General features: G+C 41.0%; 1 protein-coding gene across 1 annotated transcript; it reads left to right on the top strand.

The window, feature by feature from the left end:
- The first annotated feature begins 13,256 nt into the window (after positions 1–13,256).
- LOC118776085 (sphingomyelin phosphodiesterase 4-like) lies at positions 13,257–23,897 on the top strand. Its single transcript, XM_036526162.1, has 19 exons — positions 13,257–13,295; positions 13,530–13,616; positions 14,481–14,617; positions 15,013–15,088; positions 15,399–15,507; positions 15,739–15,791; positions 15,884–16,035; positions 16,181–16,313; positions 16,599–16,670; positions 18,415–18,504; positions 19,766–19,914; positions 20,189–20,279; positions 20,473–20,573; positions 20,716–20,879; positions 21,363–21,568; positions 22,205–22,435; positions 22,659–22,790; positions 23,330–23,458; positions 23,577–23,897. The coding sequence occupies exons 1-19, from the start codon at positions 13,257–13,259 to the stop codon at positions 23,895–23,897; spliced, it is 2,472 nt and encodes an 823-aa protein (XP_036382055.1).
- The last annotated feature ends 778 nt before the right edge of the window (positions 23,898–24,675 follow it).

Here is a 24,675-nt window from a genome sequence, read left to right on the forward strand (position 1 = left end):
GGCAATTTACTACTGTTTTACTTCCAGGGGTGGAAAATTATTGAACGGACTCTTATGTGGAGTAGTTGTCAGAAATATGCTATCATAACAGTATGAATACCTTAATACAAGGTCACAAGCTAGTTACTTATATTAACTGCTTGAAGGCAAACATGCTTGAATAAGGTTTCCAAGGGAATGTTGGCATTCTTTAAGTATTAATGCAGGTTCTGTTGTTAAACAATCACAACAAATTACAAACAAGTTATGTGTATATTATTACTGAAAGGCCCCTTTCAGCGGCAAGGATATAATGCATAAATCATATGAAGCCGTAAAACATTTTCATAAAATGAACAAATGACAGGGAGGAGTCAGTGGGTCCAAAAATGTGTCCCTTTACCTGCTAATGACACTGAACTGTCCCCAGTAGTGGGAAAGATGAATGTGTGGTCACAAAACATTACAGGTATCAGCTTGTCGGCTTGAATTCTCTATAAAGCAGGAAACACGTTGTGTAGATGGGTGAAGAAGCAGTCAGTGCTGTTGCATCCTTGAGCAAAGCCACTGCTCCAGCAATAGTCAAACGAGAATTTCTGAACCTGTGTCACATTCAGAAAGCCTTTTAAGTCACCCGAGATCAGAGCATTCAGTGATGACTTAATGAGAGTAAGACGGTCGTTTCCACAATTCATCATTCCACGATTGGTCTGTGTGACACTGAACAACATTTTAGCATATGGACAGAGCCATAAAAGGAGCCCCGTGATGCTCATGGCATCAGGAGGAGGGTGATTTCTGTTACCGCCATTTTTTTCTGTGTCAGTGCCTTGGCAACTGTGGAAGCCCATTCTTGTGTTTTTGTGGAAAAAATACGGGTACCATCTTATTGTGGCGACCATGAATACAGCTGCTGAAATAAGTAAAATCAAGTGATATTGACCAGAACAGAAGACAAAATTCTAGAACAGAAAACTAGTGCTGGTGACATGCTCTTATCTAAGGTCAGTCATGCCATAACCCATCCTTTGATGATGATGGTGATACTTCCATCTCTGGTTTTACTGCCTTATGTATTTATTTGCTTTTTTGTTTGTTTATACCTGTTTATACCTGATATGATGCTGGTGGGCTTTCATAATGGAATAAATCTGAATATGACATCTTGAAGGAGAATATGCCTTTTTTTCTATGTGTGTGTGTGTGTGTGTTCTGAAAACTCACCCTTGGAATTCCCATAGAATAATTTGGGACTCAGTTATCAAAGGAATCATTTCAAGATGTCACTAATTACACAAAATACACATATAATTACATTGTCAATTACACTCATTTTTCATGAATTGCACATTAAATGACAGACAGAGTCACACATCACTTGCCATACAAGCACTCACATAAGGTGTCAATGATTAATAACGTGCTTTTCTTAATGGCTAGTTATGAATGGAGATACACAGAAAGAAATATTTCAGCTAGCAAGAAGCACTTAATTAGTGTCTTAAATTTATGCACCAACATTAAAGGGGAACATTTAACCTGAAAAGGATTCATGGAGGTACTAGTGAGAATAATAAGCAGCTATGAATATTTATGAATGATTACAAATATTATGCATAAATGTTAATGATGGTTGTAAATGTGGTCATATAGTATTATATAGCACTTATGAGTGTGTTATTCAATCCTTCAAAAAATCCATAAAATAAAGTATTACCTAAAAAGAACACCCAAATTATGTTATGTCACAATCTTGAATTACGATTTTTTGTGTTTTTTGAATGACATCCTCATTACATAATATGCTAATCCATATGTTATCTACTGTTTAATAAAATAAAAAAAATAACTTGTACTATAGAGTCCATACTGGCACAAAGTTCCAAATTCAGCTCCCTGTCTCCCATGATTCTGTGCACACCAGCAAGAATAAGCAAAGTGTATTTTACTGGGTCCAGATCTAAGACAGAACATCAGTGTTAGCAAACTTTTTCCAGGTATGCTGTCTCATTACTTATCACTTGTGAAACATATATAGGAGCATCACTAAAAAGCATCACTGTGGTCCTGTTATTATTCATTTCGGAGGATTTTTAACATTGAAAGACACAGATTGATGCATAAGGCACATTTTATTTAATTTAGGGAAACCAATGAATACATATGCAAGCATTATCTTCATCAGTCTGTTAGTAGTTGTATTTATCATATCTTGGAAGCTTTTTATACTGTATAATGGAGTATGAGATGTGTGCATGACCCACTGAGTGCTGCTTCTTGACCCTGACTTTGAAAAAACGTGATCTAATGTGAATCTCTGGAAAAGCACAATAGGCTGCATTCATGGCTTCTTGGATGACTGTGAACAGATCAATTCAATTAGCCAGGTGTGTCTTCAGTTCCACCATTGTCATTAACAGACCTATGCTTGTCGCTTTTAAATAAAATAATAGAAGAAACAAAGTATAACAAATATAAAAATACCTTGAAATGATACTCGTTTAACACTTAAAATATGAGGAAAATGTTCTTGCGAATGAACACAATACAAAAATACAAGCATAATAAGAGTCATACTGCCACTGATCCCGTAGCTGTTAAAACAAGAAACATTATTTAGAGTTCAAACAGTTCAAACAGTTCCCTGGTTATGATTTTTCTTGAAGTTTTGAGAATCTTCATTTTAGCTTGAGATTAGCCCTCTTAATTACATTTAATTGCAATGTAATGTCTTGAGATCATTGTTTTGCTGTTGCTGGAATGAAACTTTATATATTGGCAATTCAAAACAAACAAAAAAAACCTTGACGTTAGAAATACAGCAAATATGAAGTGTAGTCATTGTATGAAAATTGGGTGTGGTTGGATTGTAATATAATTTTTCACTTACAACCTCAAATATAACATCAATCACCAAGGGAACGTCAAAGAGATGGATAGACAATTATTTAGACTGGCAGCTCTGATAGCGAGAATGGAACAAGGTGATCTTTCTCCCTACTCATTTTTTTTTCACAAACCCTATTTTTTTTATCAGTACGGAAGAGTCATGACCCACGGAGGGCATGTTTAACTTTCTCTGACCTTTCATTGCTGGTGATAATTTGCCAGGAGATTTTCTTCTTTTCAATATTCACCAAACCCTGGGAGGAAATTCCCCTGCAAACCCACAGGACCGATAACTCCTTCCACTTTGAGTTTAGCGCAAGACAGACAACATCCCCAAATCACTTTTTCACCCATCACACATCATAATTTCATCACAACTTTTTTCAAATTGCCAGGGGCAGACTATGGCCTTATTATGGTTTCATTTTGGATATGTTATGAAGTAGCACTGTTCAAGAGGTGAACAGTCAAGTAAAGACTAATCAGCCGTGAAGATTAATTAAATAAGTATCAGTAAGGATGTTCAAAAATACATGAGATATTCACTCTTTTCCCTGTACTCATTGTTTTTTTTTTCCCAAAAATAATGAGGAGAAATGTCTTGAATCAAAACAACACAAAATGTGAAAGGTGAACAATAGATAATTCCAGACACATTATGACACAGGCCAATAATAGAGACATTGTTGTTAATGCAGATACATTATGTCAGAAAAGAGGTAACCAAAATTAGCATGCCCTCCACACCAACAGGCCATTTTCACAGGATTAATATTAAACAAAATCAAATCAAATACTTAATTAAAGAGGAATGCTGTTTCCACTGTCCCTGCATGACTTTTTACTTTCTGTTGTGTTGCTTGGCAACATAATTATTGTTATTTGTCAAACCTGTCAGGTTAATACAGCCGGGACAACTTTAAGAAATTAAATTTGATGTAAGCCTGACAGACAGTGTGTAATGTAGTGCAAAATATTGTGAGCCGTAACATATTACGCAAGGAAAACTTTCTTGGTAATCAAAAATAACTTTTACACCACCTTTAATTACATTATGTCCTCTTTACTTTGAAAATAGGTCCTCAGCTGCACTGTCCACACAATAATAGACTTTCAGCATTCAAGACTTTTTGTACCCGATTACAGGGTGTTGCTGGCTGTAAAACATTATAAAAAATGGCTGACATACAATACAGCATAAAAACACACTCAGTCGAAAATTTTCAAAAAGTAAAAACAAAAAGCAAATGCAGAGCATTTTGGTATGACCTCTCAGAACACATATGGCACATTTTTCTTCTTCTTCTTCCTGGGCTCCCTGTTAGCACTATCTGATGAAAAAGAGAGAATTCGCAGAGCCCACAACAGCAGTAAATGATTGTCTAATGGATTCCTGCTTTACTCCTGGTAATCTGGTAATCAGAGGTTCAAGGGGGGCACATCTATCACTGAAGGAACAAATAAAAGTCTTAATATGTCCTGCTTCCTCTTCACCTCGGGAGAACAAGTGAACCAGATTAATGACGGCCTTGTTTCAAATAAGACCCGATCTATTGCCGACGATTTGTGGCCAACAGAGCAATTTCGATACCGGCCCCTGTATTGATAGATGGGGCCTAAATTTAATAAAGGGCCAATTTACTGGCAGGGGGTATAGGAATGGAATTGCAGTCATTTTCTTTCCTTTTCTGCTCCTCTCTTCACAATCCACTGTGAAATTAGAGAGAAAAAACGGACCGATGGTGCAAAAGGAATCTTAAACGGCCAAGGGCTTTTGTGCCAAAGACACTGCTTTTAGACTGCAAAAAAAAAACTGTATTCCCTTAGAGAGGCTGCAATGCAGAAAATTCAGACATTGGTCTGCCTATCAAAGAGGAGACGGCTTCTGTGACACCAAAGAGAAGGTACACTGATACTGTCTTGTGTTACAGTACCATCGAAACATTTCATTGATTGACTGGTTTGTTATGATCACTGGGATTCACTGAACAATCCTGACTTGTTGAATGAGGCGAATACTCCAGCTATAAAAACTGAATACCTATAGTCAAGCATTTCCACTGAGTTTGTCATTTTTGAGAGCAAACATTATGGGAAGGGACAAGAGAAGCAAAACATCTTACAAACAACACTGAGAAAAAAACACATCATCCATATGTTTAGAGAATCTGCAGCAGAGATTCAGCATTTCAAACAACCATTGTATGAGAGAAATAAAATGAAATATGAAAGCACGATTTTTCAGTTTTATCTGCGCTGGTCCTTTTTACATTGTTGTTATGCATGTTCACATCGCAAACGTCACGCTTTGATTTTCTCGACCATTGTCATCTGAACAGCCTTGCTCATCAACAAGCGCTCTGATTATATTAACCAAAGAGGGCAGAATCAGAAATTCGTGCTATTCATACGCCTCTTCAATGGACATGCAGAAGGAAGAACGCATTTCATGTTTTCTTCTCCTCCTTTCATTTGAATTCAATTAGTGCTTTACTCAAGGGCAACTGGCGTATCCATATTCATAATCCTATAGTTCTGTTAACACTAATAGTTTCGATGTCATGCTTTTCAAAAGTTAATTTCTCAAAACTCATGAAAATAATTGTTTTTGAGTCTTGTTGAATTCACAAGGGTGCTTTTCCCAGATTGCCCCAGACAGTGATGCTAATTTGCTCCACTACTTGCTGGAGGGAAACGTTGAATCTTTCTTGATATCTATTTATTCTATTTATTTATAATATCCGTGGTATCATGTCATGATCATGGTCATGTCATGTCACCTTGTACTGTTCTTTATCATATATCTTAAATCCAAACTTATGCATCTAAATCTTATGTATCTAAATCCCTAGAAATAAAAAGAAAGTTTATTAAAATTCAGGTCTGGCAAAAAAAACAGTGAGGGAAAGGAAACAGGATTTGTTCATTGGTAGAATAATCCAATCTTGGATAATTTGGCTGGACAGTTCGAATACTGGTTAACCAATGTGAATAAGCGCCTCTGACGGGCTGACTTTCAATGTGGCTCAGTTTGCACTGGGTCACAGTGGACCAGAATGCCTGTGATAAAACACCCTTACATAAGAGCAAAATCATCTTTGACCCAGCAAAAGAGGGTACTAAGCAGGATAAAAGGATTTTTTCCCTCCACTCTTATTCTCTTTATTTGCGTGACATTAGCCCACTGCCTGGCCACAGATCAGAGAGATGTGCTATTTTTTTTTTTTTATTTCATATGATGAGAGATTAACCTCACATTGCGAAAGTTACTTGTTCTGAATAAAATGCTGCCTGAATTTCTTGGCTTCACTGCAAGGTATTAAAAGGGACCAAGTGGCGCGTAAAGTGTGAAGGTATTTCACTTTAAGGGTCTTGTGACTGTTGCAGGGTGTTGCTGTTAGAGAATGGAAACTCCTGTTGGTCTGAATCCCCTTCAGAATTTAAATAATATGTCCACTGAGCATAGAGATAGAGCATAGAGCATAGAACATAGAGCATAGAGACCATTTAATAAAATGTTGGAACAGCAATTTGCTGTTGACATCCTGAGGAACACTCCCAAAAAAAGGTAAATGTTACCTATGTTACATATGAAATACTACTTCTGCTTCTTCTCCTCAAGCTAGCCAGAGACCTGTATGCGACAGGTAGCTGCTGGGTGGGTGGGGGGGGGGGGGGGGGGGGGGGGTACCTGTCTGACTCTGAGACAGAGAGAGGGGAAAGACTGTAGGCAGGGAGTCAAAAGTTCTCATTTCTTGCCGTCCAACAACTTCCTGGTCCCCGCTAACCCTGCTCATTATGTTCCGACCATGTCCCGGCGTGTTCCCGTGATTGGCTGTGTGCAGACGTCTCATCAGCCCCCCAGAGATGCAGCCCTGCTGGCTCTCGCTGCCTGAGCACCAGGTCTCGCATCCCTCCCCCATCTCAGCCGCCCACGTGAACAGCATGGCCCACAAAAACATTACCAGCTACTCACCATGCCTCATTCTCAGTTTGCTTTTTGATTTTTTCTCTCCCCTGTATTATACAAAAGCACCCTGGCCCTGTCAACACCTCGCTTTCTTTTTCCTCCTTGTTTTTTTTTTTTTTTTAACCTCCACTCCGTTTTTCTCTGAAAGTTAGTTTCAGTTTGCTTTCATGTGTCCATCTTACTCATGCAGCAGGTAGCTGCGCAACCCTGTGACGGGGTGTTTTAGCTCCTAATCAGCGATGCTGAGTTTTTTTTTCCCACTTGTCTCGGTTTGTGACAGGATGTCTGTCAGGGCTGACTTTCTAAATGCGCATTTCTTCACTTCACAATTAACATCCTTCCCGCTTCCCTTAGTGCCTGCAGACTGGAAATATCTATGCAGAACAGTACAGATGTGTCCTTAAAGTCTGCAGCTTTATTTATTTTTTTTCTTCATTCTGCTGTAGGAGTATTGTACAATACTCCTACAGCACCCAACAGAGGCAAAATTATTTAGTGTTGAATGTGCAACCAGATTTTTGTATTTTTGCCATGTGGAATGTTGAGGATTCTGCACTTTGACGAGGAGAAAGGCAGAGACCTCCACCAGAAGGAGCAGCACCATTTCTCCTGGTGTAATTTCTGGCAATTTCCTGCACTGTGGTCTCCCATCTGTGGCGACTCCATGGACTCCACATCATTTGACACATTTCCACAGACACCTTCACACAATATCATCCCAGTTACAGACGACTCTTACACAACGACATGTTACTTATCCAGGTAGAAAAAGAACATGGCTGTGTGGCCACATAAGGAAAAAAACAGACTCCTGTGCTGGAATACCACACCAACAGAGGGACACATAAACCTTTTTAGAGGAAGCAAACATATTGCTAAAGCAAACACCACTCTTGCCTTTATGACTACCCAGCGCCCTTTCATAAGAGACATTCTGGTATAAATTACAACAGTTATGTGACCTGACTCCAGATCGCCACTCCCAAGCCAGGGCTGGTGTTCATGGCAAAAAAGAGGATTTAAGCCGCAAAGACGGGGCAATGTTTTCTCCAGGATCAAGAGCAGCATGTGTCGCACCCCTCACTGTTGCATTCGTCTCTCAACCAATCGCCTGGCCCCCGTCTGCCACACAGGGCTCGGGCAACACATTAATTGAGAGCAGAGATCTGAAGCACGCCCAGCATTTTCTGACAGGTGTGAATAAAAATAAAGGGGGCTAATCTCTCATGGGTTCAGGGCAAAAAAAAAAAAACCCAGAAAACAATCCATCCTGGACACATGGCATGAAGATGGGGAGTAAATTGACTGTGCTGCCATAAATGGCAGGAGACTGAAGCCACATCAGAGGGATTTGAAACAGCGCTCTCTCCCTGCGGAGAACAATGGTTTGCTGAATGCCTGGGCGGGATGCGATTACAATAACGCTCTGCCTAAAAAAAAAAGTGATGAAATTAGAATTATTAATCAGCCATTGATTAAACAGCACCGCTCTGCCTCGCTCTTTCTGGGACAGAGGATATCATGCCACCGTGGGTATTTGTGATGGATGAATACACTTAAAAATCCCAAACAGAGGCCACAAATTGTACCGCCGCATGTGCGCCGAGAGGCCTGTGCTGGGGGACTTTAACACTCCGTTTACCAGATGCTCTCTATCCCCAAAACGCTATTGCGCGCCACGGTGAAATGCACACGCAGATGATCAAGTGGTAGCACATGCCGGGCCATGCAAATATCACATTTAATTACACACTCTACAGGCCAAATTAAGCAATGAAAAATGAGCAGCTTGTTGAATGGGAAATAGAGCATCTCCCAAGTTTCAGAATCAAGGGCCAAGCAGATTTCTTTAGTCCCCCATGCCTGGGTGGAAAATATCAATTTATGCACCTGTTCAGTTGCATAAGCTGCATACCTTTCTGCCTTTTTTCCAGAACTAGCAACTAAATTGCTGAAGCCCTCAGCTGATTTTTTTTTTTAAACTTGTACTGTAAAGACCTTTCTTACTGTAAAGGCTTTTTCTGCACAACGACAGACTAGACACCTCATATGTGTGTAAAGTCTCTGATATATCTCTTATACTCAAATTAATTTCACACAAAAAAATGCGTTCACAGTCTTATCAAAGAAGAGTACAGACATGTAAGAGTAGCTTTGTTTTGTGTTCCTGTTTTGTGTTGGTGTTAGAATTTTACAAGCACTGGCATATCACGTATTACTAGACGCTTCTACAATTTTCTATGCCACTTTCAACAGGGATCATGACTGATACAGCATGCCAAATGCTTGTCCCTATTTGTTTATGTTTCTTTCACAATGCTCAATGCTGCGATGTGTCTTTTCTACCTGTCCTTGTGTTATATTTGCCAAGCAGGAAACTCTTCTCAAGTGTCACATTGAATAACGATTTTTGCAAGTCATTTCAAAAACGTTTCACTTTGAAGAGAAGGATAACCAATCTGCAGTGTGTTTTAGGTCATATCATAGAAATAAGGGTCAATCTCTGACAGCCTTGTCTTCACAGTCTAGACGGGATGTCCTTGACTTAACCTGTTCTCTGTAAGGCCCATTATTCCAAATCACGTACCCCTCTAAGAAGCTTAAACAGTTAGTAACTGGCACATGTTTTAGGAAATCCTAAAAACATGAGCAGGCCCTGCTGAGAGAGACAGAAATTTTGTTCAAAACAAGGCACATATCAAAAATGCTTCCTAACACAAAGTACCAAGATAAGACGACAGTTCCAAATCTAATCATCAAAAAAAACAGGTAACATATTTTCTCGACAGGTAGCATTATTTATGCAGCTACTAAATCATTTTACTTTCAGAAGGTCAGTCTAACTCTAGTCTGAAATCTACAGAGACTGATAAAGCGCCAGTTGAAAATCAGGTATAAAATTAGCATCATCTTTAGGATATAAATTCACATCTATGTTTCCGAGTTATAACATTCCAGCAGACAAAATGTCCTGTTGTTGAACCTTTATGAATCAGCTGATAGATTAGTCTGTACTTTGACTATTTAGTGTATGCTTTCACAGGTGGCACGAAATACTTCCCATCTTGACCTGTATACAGAAATACAGGTCAGTATGACCGGTAATTTTGTTTTACATTTTATCATGCTTTGCTTCATATAGCCAATGTTAATGGACACTAATACAGAATACTCTTACCTGAAGCCCAGACTCACAGCTCATTTTCTGGGGTGTGGCTTTGTCATCTGCCAGGTTACAGGTTGGAAAGATATTTAGTGCAGCGAGTTTCCTACAGAAAGACCCACAATAAGCCTGTGGTTCTATCACAGATTTCCTTCTAAACCACTGCTCACCATTAATTCTACTCACAGTTGGTTTCTTCTCAAATTCAGCCACATCTGTTCATTGCAGCCAATTACAAGTTAAACCATTTTTGTTCTACATTAGGTGCAGCTGGGTTGCCAACTCATAATGACTAAAATGATTGCTAATATAGCAATGTAATCTGAATCACCTGTGAAAATAATTTTCTAAAATACCTTCAAAAAATACCTTTTCAAATTCAAAAATACCTTCTCAGAATATGATGGGAAACATTGTCTTGCAGGAAAAAAGCAGAACACTATGTTTATTTCAAAGATCACTAATTCAGTCACTGGGGGTGGACAGACTGGGAGGGATGGTCATGATTTTTTCTAGCAGTTATGGATACTTAATTGTCTGCAATGCTGCAGCTGTGCAGAATTAAACTATCCACTGCCACTTAAAATCTGGCCCCTCAGATGAGGCAAGGGAAGCCAAGCCTCCCTGAAAATAAAAAAAAAAGCTTTTTTTTTTTTTTTTTTTTAAATTCCACTTTTTTATTGTTACATAACTGTGACTTGTATGTGCATGGTGAGATGACTGCTAAAAGCTGGTGCACAAGAATAATTTCTCTGCAGAGTGGACTTTAAATCATTGTTTTGTTCATATTAAATTGAAAGAATTGGCATGTTGTCTTGGGTTTGATTTATGTTTTTTTACAATTAGAGGTTGCATTTCACTAGATAACTTAGATGGATCTAACTAACTAGCTAGCCAGCTATTTGAACTAGCACACTAATGATAGCAAATTAACTACATGGCTGTAAATGGAGAGCATCATGGATGGATTTTGTGTGACTTTTTTGAATCCAATAGTTTTAAACATCCGCATAAAATTGTGAATTAAAGCATTAACCAAAACCTACTATTTATTTGGTTCAAAGTTCCCATTACAACCTTCATGGCAGATTCCCACTTGACTGCTTTGCAGCATAAATGCTTGCAGCTGAATTAGACAGTGGATTGTAATAGTGAGCATGTGACTGCACACATCCACCTCTCTACTGATGGGGTCCACCAGTCCCCTCGCTGCACCCACCATGCACAGAGCCCTATCGGCTGTAACGTTTGCTAACTTCGGCCAGTACAGCTCAGAATCCCCCATTGTTTGGCAAACTTTTCCATAAATGTCCTCCCCTGTTGTGGTTCCCTTGAGGCTTTGCAAGGCAGCAAGTTCCTCTGAGATTTAAAAATCATAAGCTGTACCATGTTCCACTCATCACTCCTTTCAAGTGCCAGCAGAACAAGTCAGTTTTTACATTTCTGTTGCAGTTGGACATGCATATTATCACCCATTTCTTCAATCCTTCAAGTAATTGCGCTTGCAGATAGACTCACAGAAAAAAAGGCATCTATCTTTGCCGCAACAGTAGCCAGCCATAGTTTTACTTATTCTCCATCAGTGCATCAGTGCTATCACCTGAAAACTAGCTCAATCAGATGACTTGTTCAGCTGCCTTTGCTTTAAACATGTATTCTGCTGTGCCGCCAGTCCACTTTTAAGTTTTGTTATTTTGTCTGTTCGCACCTGCCAAAGCAGACAATCATTTGTGCAGGGATTCATAATGTCGCAGGTTGTCTTTGAAGATAACCACAGATTCTGGCAGATGAGCCAAACAGCCCTTTCCTTGCACTGCACATATAATCATTCGTCCAGTGTTGGTTAAATATCCAGTACTCTGACATTATTTACTTGTAGCCCTAGCTAGTATTTGGTTGGGGAAAATGGACAGCATGTCGGTGGCACTGGCAGTATTAGCAGTATTAGCCAGTTAGCTATGGGCCTGACAGAATGCCTAGTTAGGGTAAAGTTGGGTTTCAGAACATTTATGTGTTTTTTCCCCCTGTAACTTAGTTGTTATAAGGATTATGCAGTGGAATTATTAGAGGATCAGACAACATGCATTGCGGCTACGACATTTTATCCTGCATTAGCCTTGGTGGAACGATGTTTTTCCTCAAGTTTATAGCCCACCAGCCGACACTGCTCTGTAAAGCGTTATCCCTAGTTCTCGGCTGGTGACATTATCACTACTGCTGCTACTAATAATAATGTTTATTTTTTAACAGGATGAAAACCCCTTAGGATGAGGTCTTCTGTAAAGTCAATAAATACACTCAGATATATTAACATTTATACTTTGAAAGATTTATTTTGCAAATTATGTAGGCCTACATGAACTTACGTATCAAGAATGTATGATTTGTACCTGAGACGCTGAAAGTGTTTTAGACTAACTAAAATGTTGTGTAATACACGCATCTTTTGTCAACGTGCGTAATGACATGACTTTAACGTAAATTATTTGCGCCTTTTCATGAAAATAAACGTACCCATCACCGTTCCAGGTGGACTGATCCCAGGTCTTCAGTAGAACAACGGAAGCTACGTCACTGGCTTCTGTGTTGCTGTTTGGACGCGGTAGATTGGAACTGGAGAGATTCGAAATAACGTGAGTGACTGGTAGAGGACAGGCGAAATATAAGGTAATGCGAACCGCATCGCATCAAAATTTAATAAGATGTTTTTATTATAATCCCACATTTACTGTAGATCCTGCGAAGAATAAGGCACTAAAGTGACACTGGAGTTGCAGCATGCTAGATGGGCATCTGTGTTGCTGTGGAGGTAGCGTTGGGTAGAAAAGAAGCTAATGCTAGCATCTTATTAAAACGTAGACAAGCGTTACCTTGTTAACCATTTGTCTACCTGTTTAGCCAGTTTATTTGCTACCTAGTGTGTCTGTCGATGCTTTGATGCGTGGTTAATTAACCTCTGATACATAATTCATTCCATATAACTAGCAGCAGCCGTTGTACACGTTCCCGATTAGTGAAGCGTTTACTCTGAAAGTATATTAAAAGAGGGCAAATGGTTTAATTATTATGAATAATAAATTTAGCAGGCCACGTGTCTAACTAGCTAGCTATACATTAAACATTTCAGATAGTAGCTAGATTTAATTTGCTCTTAGTGTTGTTAGCTAACGTTGGCTAACTGCTTCCATAAACCTTTATTTTAGGATTTTATAGCTAGTGAACTACAGGTTGTGCTGAACGGACGTCACCGCCTTCATGGCTTCCCCTTCTTTGCACCAGCCTCATATCCTACTGGTCAGTAACTGCATCGTGTCTTATTTTTGATCAATTCTCTTATACGGAGAGGCAAAGTAGCTCAAAGTCAATAAGGTAGCAGTTTGTTGTAGTTATGTGCCAACTCTTCACTCTGAGTTTTATGTCTTCAAAAATTAGACTGCTTTTAATTGCTGCGGCAGGTTTTTTTTTTTTTTTTTTTTTTGCATAAACCTGCAGGGCTGTTTGCTAGTAACTGAATTTATGTTTCCTCAGGCAAATCTCCGAAATGACTGGTCAATTAAGCCTCTTCTTCAGCGATGCCAGGAGTTGGTGAAGGTGATCGATGACAATCCTGCCAAGGTGAGATACAGCCACATGATTAATAGTGTATTGGGAAGTCTGAAATCCACACTTTCTCTTAGAGAACTCTCACCGTATGGGGAATTCACCAATTTTACTTGCCTTGATATGGCAGGAGTGGATGAACTGTATCATTTCAAATGTTCAAAGCATCTGTCCCCTCCTAGAAATGTTGTTTTTCTCTTCTGCTATCCATATCTTTTCCTATGTTTTAAGTCATGGGGCTTTGGAATTTTCACTTTGGGGGTCTAATATGCAGGGCTATTTTATTGTCATTTTCCCTCGCTATATGAGAGACCCAATAAGTTCATGTTAGAAACAGTCTCAGGGAATCTGTACATGTCATGCAAGCACTTGACATTGACCAGAATGAGAGTTAAACTGAGCTTCTCAGTCACTCTAAAATAGAGCGGAGCTTCGGCTGTGGGCCTTCTTTGTTTGTGTCATTGAGGAATGGGATTGGACAGCTGCTGCCGTGGGTTACAGAGGGGATGTGTCACTGTGCCCGCCTGCGCATGGTGCAGTTGGACAGCTGCAATGCCACTGAGCATGCCCAAAGCATTAACAGCTGCAGTGAGGACTTGGCTGTTGCTGTGTCAATGCTAAGATGGCGATACCATCAGACAGTGGAAAAATGGTTAGCATAAGGGGAAATCACTGTGCAGCACATGCCTTGTTTTAGTTAATAATTGATGCTGTTCTGTCTGTAGGAGGGCATTGGCTGATTGAAGGCCCTTGTGGACTTGGGAGGTGTTTAACTTAAGCTTCTCATGTTTGCAAAGCGTGGTTGTGCTTGCTGTATTGGTCGGTGGCCACAAGAGTAGACAGGATGAAATAACCTGACTGGTCTGTTCTCTTCTGAAGGAGCTACATGTGATCTTCCCCTGGTTGGTGGAGGGCATCTTTGGGAGCCTTGATGGTGTCATCGGGGGATGGAACCTGCGGTTACTGCAGGCCCGCAACAATGAGTACAACATAGCCATGGAGTTCCTAGACCCCGTGTACGCTGTTCTTACCAGTACATTACATTACATACATTTAGCAGATGCTCTCGTCCAGAGTGACTTCGAACACAATAGAACATAAGCGTATCCATTCAGTTAAGTGAGCAACAGTGTCAGATCAGGCTAACAACACTCCCAGACCAGTGAATGTGAGCATAACACTATTCAAGCGCTACCACAAGTTTACTTGTGCAATCTGACTAGGCAATGAAAGCCAAGTATACTACGATAACTGTGGTTGATACTATCAGGACTGGCGAAATTGACTAAACTCACATTAATGTGGTAGCACTCCTGATAATTTGTGAATGTTCAGTGAAACAGTCAGTGAAATCAATTGTTAGATGAGCCAAACCATAGCTAGGTGTTGGTATTAATTGTGTTTTTTCCAGGGGCCCGATCATGAAACTTGTGTACAAACTACAAGCAGAAGAGTACATGTATGAGGTCCCAGTCACATGTCTCCCTGTAAGTTTACAGAAAGTCTTTTGATCTGTATCACAGATGGTGTTTGTCTGATAGTACATTTTAGTGCAACACCCTTGCAACTCCTGTAAGCTGAGAGTAGATTTTGCAGCCTCACATCACTGCGTACTGGCTAATATAGTTTCAAGCTAACTGTGACATGATTAGGATTTCCAGGGAATTCAAACAGTCTAAATGCATGTTAGTGTGAATTCATCCAGCAGCTTTAACTGGCAGGCACTGACCTTCATATGACACGGATGGTAAATGGTAGATCAATTCTAACAGCATTTTGATCTGTTCTTTCTTCCAGGGCCCTTTGAAGTCATCCATTCTGGAAGGTTCCATCCCAGATTGCCCACTTTTTCACAACAAGCTGCGTCTTCCACAGTCCGGCCATCAGAGTCTCAATTTGTCCCTCAGTATCTTTTCTTCATGTTAGTAAAGCATGAATTCAGGAGATGCTGTGTTTAATAAATGCAATTTGCTCCTGGACATTGTAATGGAAAATTACCTTATTCAAGGCTGAAATGGTGTATTTTCCAGCTAATACACACAACTGAATAAGCCTTATGGTGGATGATAATGGTGCTGTTACTCTGTTGTTTTTCCTCGTCCTCCCGTGTGGTGTGAAATTCCTTAATTTTCATCAGATCCATTTGAATATTACCTGTTTTATTTTGCCATGGGCCTCATCACACAAAGGGTAAGTATAGACTCTATACTTATTGTAACATTTTATGTGTGTATTTCTTTCCAATACACAAATAATTAGAATGAGTGTCCTGTCCTCGTTAGAATCATCCCAATGGACAGCACGTTAGCACCTCGGACAGCGCCTACTTTGCTCTGGTGGATACCTACCTGAAGTACTTCCTCCCCATGGAGGGAAATGTCCCCCTGTCGCCTTTCTCAGGTGTCAGGGCCACTGTGCCTTCACCTGCTTCCAGGTAATGTAGTGTTGGTGCCTTCTTTATGGCATCCCGGGCAGATGTTATTATTGCATGTCGCAGAATCAAAGCAATATTGCCTGCACCATGGCATGAGTGGGTTGACGAATCCAGGCCTCCCTCACCTGGTCCTGTGCATCCCCAGGTACCCCAGCGTGCCATTTACTGGGTATGGCGTCCAGAGCACCAGCCTGCTTAAGCGCCACATCTCCCACCAGTCCTCTGCTAATGCTGACTCCGCCGCCCAGGAGACGTGGAGGTCCGAGACACTTGTACAGGTGAGGGTAGGGATGTGGGCAGCTCACAGCCCTGTTACACGCACAGGGTGGGTGGATACTGACACACCTCACAACTGTGGCCATAATGACACCACCTTGAATCATTTAAAATAAAATGAACAGCTTCCTTACTTTGTTATTATGTGATCTTTCAACTTTGCTAGTCATGTAATACAGTTCTCATTGAAACTGTAACATGATTGTTTGATTGATGGCTGCCTTGCGGTATGATGAATTATAATGGCTTGTAACAGTGAAGGTTTGGTTTACGTGTCTGCATTTCAGATGTTTGTGGAGATATGGCTTCATCACTACTCTCTGGAGATGTACCAGAAGCTGCAGTCACCACAGGTGAAGGTACGAATGTGGTGACGCCTACACTCCCATCCTGGCCAGCCCTGTGACCGACTGGTCTGTGCTTAGACCGCCCCCTGACTCCTGCATAGAGCAGACCTGTCGACCTCTCCACAAGGCCACCTGCTGTGTGTCTCTGCCCACCTCATTTGATCCCTCTCCCATTCTCCATTAGTGCACAAATAACACCTTATTACCTTTTCTCAAATTGCTGTAGACCTTTTAGAAACTTGATAATGGAATGTACATTTATTCATATATATAGCTTGTGCAAGAATGCCAGCCATTTTTGGGCAGCTGAATCGTCTGAGGACTTTGTTGTTCAGTTATTTACTTTCTCCATGCTGTTCTAAATTCTGTCAATCAAAAAGCACAGCACCCACTAGCAAAAGACTTCCTGCTATACTGAAGGGAAATTGTGGCATTTTGTAAATGTAATATTGGAGCAGAATGCTACCGGTTGTTTGTGCTCAAGTGTGCTTTACAAAGTGTGTAAGTGGGTAGCTGCAGCAGTTTTACCCTGGACCAGATCAGCATGCTCATTCTTAGTCCATCTTTTTACTGTGGTTTCTGCATGCTCTCTGTCAGTGGCTCTGTCCTCTGTCTTGGTTTGTCTTCTATATCGGCTGCCCAGCGTTGGCTCTGAGCGCTTTTAGTTACTATATCAAACATTATTGTCATTGTTTAGCTCTCATCGCAACAGAAAGCCTGGAGCCAGTAATACCGTATATAGTACGCCATCTGTCATTTGAAGTTTACATTACTTCTGTGCTGCAATGTGAAAGCATCTGTACAATACGAAAATAGCTCTCCCCCTGTCCTTGTTGTGTTACCTACTCCTGCAGTTCTCTTGTTTATGAAAATGTATTTTTTTTAACTGTACACTTGGATCATGTTACCGAAATGCTAGTGTACGTTTTCAGTTCAGTCATAGAGGGTTACATTTATTCATTTATTCATTTGGCAGACATTTTTATCCAGTGCTGCTGCGCCTATTCTGAGCCAGTGTCCCTAGTCATCTTATTGAAATCCATTAATTTAGCAACCTGTTGCTGCTATCTAGACTGCACTGAATCTTATTTGTATGAGAATTTTTAACGGATCAAGGAGACGTAGATACGTCTATAACGGTATGTAAATTCAACTGGATGAGATGGAAAGTAACATAGTGTAGTAGTAATCCAGGATAATTATAGGAGTCCTCGGAAACTGAGGCATTTATTTCAAAACGATAAAACGACAGAATATTTACATGGAGTATAATCATAGCACACCAAGTTGATGACCCTGGATGTGTCAGTCTAAAACATGAGAGTAATATTTGCATGATATATGCAAATATATAATATATAACATAATATGGCATAAGATGAAGTAGTATACCTTTTGCTTTAAATGTTAGTTTCAAGAGACAAGATATTGAAGCATTTTGTCACTTTTAAACATCCCTTCCACAATAACACTACGCTCTATTATGGATGGCATTGCTCTGTCTGTCAGCAGATTTCACACTTGAAGCAATAGTGATGAATCCAGTAACAGCATCTCCTAGTTGTCATGGCAGCATTCCTTCATCCATGATCTTGTTATCTGTTGTCTCCCCTTTCTTTGCCTCGGAATTGTGCTTTCTCTGCCTTTTCTCCTCTTGTTTTCACCTTCCTCCTTTTATCTCTCTCTCTCTCTCTCTTTCCCTGTTTTTTCCCCTTCCTCGCCTTCTCTGCCACCCACATTTTGGTGGCTCACTCAGTTGGCCGTGCTCCAGTACAGATTTGGTATACCCAGCATGCACTGCAACCCTGCCGCCCCTCCTGGCTGTGGGATCTTCAGCGCGTACCAAGTACCTCTGCCTTTATACTGTATTCCATGAGCTTCATGCAGCCCATAAGTGAAGAAATGCGTAACAGACCATGCCTTGGAAGGGTGTCTTGTGCGGGTCCAGGAAAGCATTTTATCTGTCTGTTCCTTTCCTTCAGAAGCATGTCTCAGAATTATTTATGGCTGCATCGGATTTTAAACATTTCCCAGTGTACATCTGAAAATGTGCAACATCTGAAATGTTGATTTTAGGCTTTTTTTTTTTTTTTAAACTTTTGACTCCTCCGTAGCAAGCTCTACAGAGTTGTACAAAGCGTTGTTACAGAGCAGGTGTTCTTACTATAATATCTGTAAATTTTATGTTAATACTGCATAATGTGTTTGTTAGATCAGTATGAGGCACTGATAGCAGCAAGTAGTGAATTCAAAACGAAAAAGCCAACTGAATTGAACACTGACAGTCTAAAATAAAAAGACAACGGACCTTAATGGATTGGGAAATCTTCATATTATTTGAAGAGAGACTAATTGCTTTGCGCAATTCAGTTTTTATCTTTTGAATTGTCTGATTGGAGTATGAAGAGGATATTGAGAGCCATACATACTTCAAGTGGCATTTGATTCTTGCACACTGGAAACTTGAATTGCATTCATTTTTCATGTAAGGTGCAAGCTGTTAATGTAGTGGGATATATGTGTGAAAACGGAAGAAAAACCTTGGTTAGAAATTCGATTTACTGTACCATTTGAATAACTGCAAGGTCATTTTACAGGGTTGAGGTTTTCCTCAAAATAATGAGTTCAACAGAACTGTGATACTACAATTGAAGGATCTGTAGTCACTGTATCCATGGATCCACTGTGTAATGGTTATTACATTTTTAGATTTGTTAGGAATGGAATGAAAAAAATAAAGCAAGTGTTGGTTCAGCCATTTTGATCAGTAGGTGAGCAGCTGTTGTTCTGGAGGAAGGGGTCTCGCCAGAAACATTATACAGTTTATTATACTGTTTATGACCAGATACTCAACTCTGAGTGCTCCACATTGAAAGTTCTGTCTCTGCCATTGTTGAAGTTATAACTATTTTGAGATGCTGACCTGTTAGGAAAATTAAGTGGCATGGTCTAGTATAGAATATCCATAGTTAGCATAGGAATGCAAAGCGAACCAGAGGCTCACCTTGACGGGGATGGAAGGAATGCAGGAGATGATTATCTGGTAGAGTAAGTAGAATATCTGTGTTCTCACTGTTTGTCTGTTTGGGTCGGGGCTGGGGTTACAGGAGCCCTTCAGTCCCACCGAGGAGCATGTGCTGGTGGTGAGGTTGCTGATAAAGCACCTGCATGCGTTCTCCAGCAGCCTAAAGGCCGAGCCAGCCTCCACCTCACCCCCTGCCCACCCGCATGCTACTGCCCTGGAGGAGTTAAAGAGGTGAGCTCACCTATCGCCCACCCCCTGGGTCAACATAAGGTCTGGATGGCAAACCTGTGGGACAACAGCATGCTGTGGGAGTTAGTGAGGGAGTAAGGTGCAGCTTTTACACCCGCAAGCAAAGGTATAAACTTGCTTCAGTCGTGGAACACCTGTAAAATGTATATGCAAGCGATGTGATTTGCCCAGCATGAGGACATCTGTTAAGCAAATATAATCTTTCTTAATAATTGATGACAGCTGTAACCTATTGTTCTTGTTGTTCGGCTCCCAGGGTGGTAATCTCACGATTCATGCAGCAGAAACTGTACATCTTCCTCCAGCACTGTTTCAGTCACTGGCCTCTAGACGCCTCCTTCAGAGCGGTACGTGCCTGTCCTGCTCTTTCTTCCATCTGTTCATTAGAAAGCTCACTTTGCTCTACAGCTCATTTTAGTGTCTGCTTATCTTACTGCATGGCAGAAATATTGTACAGTCTGTGTATCAGTACATTTTTGGACACATGTTATCTGGTGCAAAATTGGTGTTTTTCATTTTAATTTCTGCATTCCTCTGAAGGTGTTGGAAACATGGCTCAGTTACATCCAGCCCTGGAGATACACAGCTGAAAAAAGCAGCCCTCTGCTCGACAATCAGAAAAGCAGTATTCCTGAGAAATGGTATTTCTTCATGAAGACATTTGAGTAAAGTAAAATTTTGCCGCAGTCCTCATTGTGCTACATTTTATTTGCTTGAGGAGGACAAACTTGATTGGTGGCTCTCATCGGATCGATACCTGTGATCAGTGTTTCTCCCCTACAGGGTGACCTTCGTAGAGGAGAACCTACTTATGTACACCAAGCTGTTCTGTGGATTTGTAAACCGTGCGGTGCGCACTGACCTGGTCAACAGCAAAAATGCGCTCATGCTTTTCAGGGTGGCCAAAGTGTTCGCTCAGCCCAACCTGCCAGAAATTATCCAGAAAGGTAACTACGAAAAAAAAAAAGAATTGCTAAAGTTGTCATTTTTAAGCTGCTTTTATGAGGCAAGCATATTTCATGCCATTCTGTTTAGCGTTTGGAGGAGAAGGAATTGCCTTTGCAATCAATTGTTCCCTCTAATGAAAGAGATGACAGTGACAAGGCACAGGCATTCATCACTGTAATATCACTCAGGATTGATGTAACCAACATCCGACTCGGCACAGCGTCTGACGTTCCCAGAATGTTGATGCGTCAGTGCTGTTTCAGACTGGAGCCCAAAGATGAGACGCTTGCCAGAAGGCTCTTAGTGCACATCTCATAACGTGACACCTTGACTCCCCTTGGGGTTAGTCACACTAGTGCCTTATGTTCTACAGTTTTGTCCATGTCAGTGTGGTCTGTGTCTTGTGCCAGACTTAGCCTGGCCACTGCGGGCACGCCTTGCCCGTGCTGTAACCGGCTCTGTCTCGTGTGGGTAACCTGCAGCAGAGCGGCTCTTCCTGGAGCCCGAACCCGTCCTGCACCAGCGCCCGCACCGGCTCCCCCACACCCCAGGCCACGACGGCAGCTTCCTCTCCTCGCGCCATCCCGCCGAGGCCGACGCCGTCTTCAAGGTCAAGAGTCATGTCTACGGCCTGGAAGGGCAGGACTGCCAGTACAGGCAGATGTTTGGGGCCGAGCAGCGCAATGCGGTGAGCTCAACCACCACACAAAGGAGACTACACAAGGCAAAACTCCATGTTGTGACTGCTACACTGTATAGGATGAAACCTGGGAGAAATCAAATATGCAAATTAAAAATCTAGAAATACATACATGAAACGTGAAATACATCATTAGTAGGAAGTCCTGTCTTTGTTAAACTTTCCTCAGTGACAGTTCAATTTAATTTCATAACCAAATGCTTTTCAGAATTAAATTTTCATCACAGAATGACTGCACCGTTTCTTTTGACAAGCACAGAGAAATCTGTCAATCACACAATGAAAGGTGGTGTCAACTGTGGCATCGGAGAATTAGTCCTTGTCATTGTGAAAAGTGTGACTGTGGAATGAAGAAATTGATCATTACATTAGTCATTACGAAGGAAGTTGTGAAAAGCGTCATGAAAATGATTTTCTGACTGAGCAGTGGTACTGTATTTATTTCATGATTAATTGATTGATTTTATTTTGGCAGGTCTTGTCCTCAATGGTGTGTAACTGGGTTCTGTGGTTGAATGCAGTGTTGTTGAATGTCCTAGCTGACTAAACTGGCTGCAAAAAGCAGAAACTGGACTCAGAAAGTTCACAAAATGGTGGTTGTTTATTTTTTTCTTTTTAACTCAGGTGTTGCGCCTGGTGCAGCTGATAGCACAGGCCCAGCAGACCATAAAGCACGGATCAGCTCGATCGGGCGAGACAGCTGCCAACCAGTCCTTCCTCTCGTGGTTTCATCTGGGCTCCTCAGACCTTAACAGCACTGGCACAGGTGGAGAAGTGGATGACATGGAGGAGAGCGTGAAGAAGACGGATGAGCATTTGGGCAGGGCTCTGGACTACCTGTCTCAGATCTTTCGGGTAGGTGGGGGGAAAAAAAACGCATCTGGAGTTATATACTTCAGTCTTTAGGTGTCTTCACCACTATAAGTAGATGGATAGCCGTATGAAAACTATTATCAGTTGTGGACATCTAACGCTCCCTAGTCCTTCACCAAGTTCTCGAAATTTTCCCTTGGACCAATGATGTTCCTGATAGTGTTTTTATTTATTTATTTATTTTTTTTTTTATGAATGGGTGTAGCTGAGTTCTGGGCAGGTGTCTCAGCTGTTGGTGAATGTGGCAGCAGTGCAGGAAGATGTAGAATCCAAGCAGCTTCCTGACTGCATTCAGGGTCAGAACGGGCTGATCCTCACTGATCTGGGTAGGATGCAGGTAAGATGGTCTCTTGCATTGTTCAGGGCAGTGTTCCTCAATACTACTCCTGGAGCCCCCCCTGTCCTGCATATCTTCTATCTATCCTTGCTCCAAACACACCTGAATGAAATCAGTGATTAAATCAGGTGTGCTCAGCTAATCAAAAGTGCCACTGGTGAGTTCAGTCAGGTAGGTAGAGCAGGGAAAGATGGAAAACGTGCAGAGCAGGGGGGGGCCCGGAGCAGGATTGAGAATGAGTGGTTTAGGGGGTCTGTAATTTGTGTAAAAATGAAAGGGACTTGTTGGTGAAAGAAACCATAGGGATATCACTATGATATTCCTTTCTCAGAAAGACCTTTGGTATGTTTTTACTGTCAAATATAGAAAAGAGGAAAAGTATCTGCTGATTATTGTTTATTACCTCATTATAAATCCTGAATCATTGTTTCCATTATTTCCTTAGTGGTTTTTGGTAGTAATAAAAGTAGTAACACTTAAACACAACTTGTAAAAACATATGCATTCTTTTTCTGTATGCATGCTTTTTTCTTTTGCAGATTATTAACGGGCTGCGCAGATTTGAGATCGAGTATCAAGGGGACCCGGAGTTACAGCCCATAAGGTCCTATGAAAACGCAGTTCTAGTTCGGCTAATGTTCTGGATATCATCACTTGTGAACCAGCAGGTAAGCGTGCACTTCAGCTCTTAGCATTTGAGAAGTCAATACAGATTTCAGACTGTACACAGAAATGACTCATCTGTGATTGGAAGTAAGACCATTAACCAGAGTTTCCCTGATGTAGTTTGGAGGATACATGGACGCCCTCTGTCTGCGGCGGGACTTCCTGGGTCGCCTGGGTCAGTACTACTTGATGAGCTCCGCCTCAGCTGACACGTGCCGGAGGAGCCCAGTGACACGCCGGACCCTGGAGCGGCCCGTGGGACCACGGCTCAGCCTGCGGACATTCGGCAGCTATCGCACCATACTCACCATCGCCCTGCTCTACCTAACGGGAGCCCTGCTCTCCTTTGGCCTGCTGTCCAGCACTGGCCTCATCCTAATGGCTGCTTTCATTCATGGACTTTTCATGACCTCATTTGCTGGCAAGCAGAAAAAGCATTAGCTGAAAGGACAGAGGAATTTTTCTTCCCCCTGTGTATAAAATCATGAACAGTTTTAGTTACTCGTCTTGTTTTGAGGCTAAAATTTGCCTCCAGTTGGGCAGAACCAAATGCAATATGTGAAAACAGATGTTACAGCGAATGGTATGAGTGTCTTTGCTTCAAAGGGAGCCATGCAATTCAGAATGTGAAGAATTCAGGAATAATTATGAAAAACTTTTTTTGACCAGAAAAAAAATGTTATGAAAACATTTGACCATGTGTTGCTTGTTTTGGCATTTTTGTATTACAGATCTAAATAACCTTAGGATAACATTTAAACTGTGTTTTAAGTCTGCATATTTCTGATATTCATTTCTTTATCGACCACTCACTGCTGTGTGGCCTTTTGTAAAATGCAACATACATCTACGTCATACTAAATGGCATGCAGATTACTGCCTGGAAAGCACGAAGTGCGCTGCTATATTCTATGTGATATTTTTTCAAATGCATCCATTGTCAAAGCATTGAACGGGATTGTTTTGTACATGTATGATATTTTGCTGTAACTCCCCCACCTCGAACCACTCCACAAGAACCCAACTGTTGTATAGCGTAGCGGCCTTGTTGTCAAGGCAAGGGCAATAGTGAATGAAGAGGAGAATTAAGATCTGTGGTTTGCTATAGCTAGGTAAATTAGATTCATATATAAATTTAGCTGTACAAATTTTAGCGATGGATTATTAGGCGTAGCGAATGTTGAATAGTGAATACATTATGTGTTTATTAATCAAGGAA

Source organism: Megalops cyprinoides, chromosome 4 (genome assembly GCF_013368585.1).
Source record: "Megalops cyprinoides isolate fMegCyp1 chromosome 4, fMegCyp1.pri, whole genome shotgun sequence".
Lineage (NCBI taxonomy): Eukaryota > Metazoa > Chordata > Actinopteri > Elopiformes > Megalopidae > Megalops > Megalops cyprinoides.